A 2,998-nucleotide genomic window follows, 5' to 3' on the forward strand; every position below is an offset into this window, starting at 1 on the left:
CCACCCGCCCACCCATGCAGCCGTGCTTCTTGGTGCTCAGTGTATGTTTATATATATTGAATGAATGGAGTCACCCCTTCTAGGAGGCCACCTCTGAGCAGCCCTAGGCTCTAGGACTTCCTCAGCTGTGACTGCAGGCCATTGGGTCACTGTGTGTAGTAACTGCCTATTATTCTTTTGCCTCAGCTGCTGACAGAAAGGTGGCTTAGGCTCTGTAAGTCAATCCAGCTGAGAGCTAGGCACCTGGTAGTCCTCTGCAGTGGTTAATTTTATGTGTCAATTTGGCCATGCCATGGTGCCCAGGGGTTTGGTCAAAACGAGTCCAGATGTTGTGAAAGTAATTTGAAGATACGACTAACATCTACTATCAGTAAAGCAAGTCACTCCAGTTGGGGTGGTCTGTGTCCAAACAGGTCACTCCCCATGAGCAGACTGAGGGCTTTGGGGAAAGAGTTCTGCCTCAAGACTGTGACAGAAACCCAACTAAGTTTCCAGCCTGCCCTACAGATTGGCCTCGTTCACCCTACAATCCCTGGGAGCCAATTCCTTACAATAAATCTCTACACACACACATCGCACACACACATCTTCTTGGTAATTTCTCTGGAGACCCCCAACTTATACAACCTCAACTGATCAATTCATTTAAACCTCAGACATATCTTTAACTTGGGTTCCAAACTCAGAACCACAAAAATACAATTTTTTTATAAAAAGCCCCCTGCTTCATGCTGCGGGACACAGTCATCAACACAGGGTCTGACTAGCTGTCATTCCTGACAGAGCCTGGTCACCAGCCCCAGCTGCCCCTTCCCTTCTTAGGTTCCCACCAGCAGCCCAGGAACTGGGGAGAGGACCTCTCTAAAGATGGGAGGTTTTACCTTGCGACCCAAAAGTCCAGATCTCCTCATCATCAAAGTGAGTGTCCCCGGAGATTGGGTGCTCCCCAGGGAAGAAGGCATGGGCAAGGGTGCCGCCCAGCCCGTCGAAGGGGTAACTGTCCTGGTGGTAGGCCCGGGCAAAGTCGATGAGGATGTCAGCCTCCTGGTGCTGGGAATTCACCTCCTGGAACGTGAGGCCTGACTCAACACCCCAGACGGTCAGGGCATAGCTCATGAGGGTCCGCACTATCTGAGGGTTCAGCAGGGAGCTCTGGGGGAAGGACTGTACCCTGAGGAGAGAGGAGGGGAGCAGGTGGCGATAGAGGCAAGGGCAGACATGCAAGCCTGGGACCCAGCAGGCAGGCCCAGGGGAGGGCAGGCCCCAGGACCTACCTCCAGGTCAGGATTCGCTTCCTCCACACACTGCCACTCAGAGCATAGCGGCGGCGCCGTCTAACCAGCCCCGCAGGCCCCAGCACGTCAGGCAGGGAGCAACGGGGCTTGCGCATGGTTTCTAAAGTCCTTTTGTCTGTGGGAGACCATGAGGGACAGGGTCAGCAGCAGGAAAGCCTACCCTAACCATGTACCAGTTATCCTTATTCATGGGGAAAGGGAGGCTCTGAGAGGTAAAGTCATCATGGGATGCTGATCAAGTTCCAAGTCCCCAGACTAGGAGAGATCTCCGACCCCTGTGCCAAGCCACTGTCCCAGGTTAGGTCTCCTGGGAACCCCCTTTTCTAGTTCAGCTCCATTCCCAGCTACCACCTCATTTTTAGTTTGATTTTTTTTTTTCTGTGCTGGGGATCAAATTCCTCATTTTCAAATTAAGGTGAAACCACATATTATTGGTTGAGGTGATAAATAAAACTTGAGAACATACAGATGCCAGACCCTGTTCTAGGCTGTTCCAAGAGTGAATGAGGCAGAATCTTCCCCTAGTTAACATTCTTAAGCTCCTTTTCCACCCCATTTAACTCCACAGAGGTCAGACATGGTGGCAAATGCCTGTAATCCCACTGACTTGGGAGGCTGAGGCAGGAGGATTGTGAGTTCAAGGGCAGCCTCAGCAATTTATTGAGACCCTAAGCAACTTAGTGAGATCCTGTCTCAAAATAAAAAGGGCTGGGGATGTGGCTCAGTGGTTAAGCGCCCCTGGGTTCAATCCTTACCACCTACCTCTAAAATGCATGCCCTCAATTCAACTGCTTCTGGCTACACCCCCCACTCCAGGCCATCTGGGGCTACAACTGCCTTCTTCCTGTTCTCCAGGAGCCCCACCTCCACCCTCAGCAACCAAGTTTAAAACTGCAAGTCAGACTGAGTTGTTTTTCTTCTTCAAATCCTTTTCTGGTTATTATCACTCAGAATCAAAACCCAAACCCTTTATTCAAGTTCTTTTTTTGATACTGGGGATTGAACCTGGGGGTGCCTTACCACAAAGCTCTATTTTATTTATTTTTTGAGACAGGGTCTCAACAAGTTGCTGAGAGTCTTGCTAAACTGCTGAGGCTGGTCTGGCTAAATCTATGGGATTACAGTCATGCACCAAGGTTTCCAATTAGACCCCTACCTAAGCCCTTCAGGTTTCTTTTACTCCAGGCACATAAAGTTGTGCCTGCCCTGGGGTCTTTTCACTTGCTGAGACATTTTCTCTTACATCTTCCCTTGACTACTCTTCCCTTTTGTGGTCTTGCATCATGTGACATCTTTCAGAGGCCTAGCTGGGTGTGGCCTAGCTACTTGAGATGCTGAGGACTGAAAGCTCAAGGCCAGCCTGAGCAATTTACGAGACCTTGTCTCAGAATTAAAAAAAAAAAAGGTGCTGGGCATGTGGTTTAGTGGTAGAGTGTTTGCCTAGAATGCTTAAAGCTCAACATCACAGAGGGGAAAAAGTGCCAGGCAGGCGTGGTGGCACACGCCTATAATCTCAGCACCTGTAATCCCAGTGGTTTAGGAGGCTGAGACAGGAGGATCTCAAGTTCAAAGCCAGCTCAGCAAAAGCAAGGCTTTAAGCAATTCAGTGAGACTCTGTCTCTAAATAAAATATACAAAAGGGCTGGGGATGTGGCTCAGGGGTCAAGTGCCTCTGAGTTCAATCCTTAGTACAAAAAAAAAAA

General features: G+C 49.6%; 1 protein-coding gene across 1 annotated transcript in view; it reads right to left on the reverse strand.

Moving 5' to 3' along the window:
• The window catches only part of Mmp25 (matrix metallopeptidase 25), a 9,611-nt gene extending 7,668 nt beyond the window's left edge, over positions 1-1,943 (reverse strand). Inside the window, exons 1-2 of the mRNA XM_015490594.2 lie at positions 1,275-1,943; positions 882-1,171 (exon numbers count right to left, since the gene is read on the reverse strand). Coding sequence (XP_015346080.1) covers positions 882-1,171; positions 1,275-1,390 — 406 coding nt within the window. The 5' untranslated portion in view covers positions 1,391-1,943. The remainder of the gene's footprint in view (positions 1-881; positions 1,172-1,274) is intronic.
• Between the last annotated feature and the right edge of the window lie 1,055 nt (positions 1,944-2,998).

The sequence above is a fragment of the Marmota marmota genome, unplaced genomic scaffold (genome assembly GCF_001458135.2).
Source record: "Marmota marmota marmota unplaced genomic scaffold, marMar, whole genome shotgun sequence".
NCBI classification, from domain to species: Eukaryota; Metazoa; Chordata; class Mammalia; order Rodentia; family Sciuridae; genus Marmota; species Marmota marmota.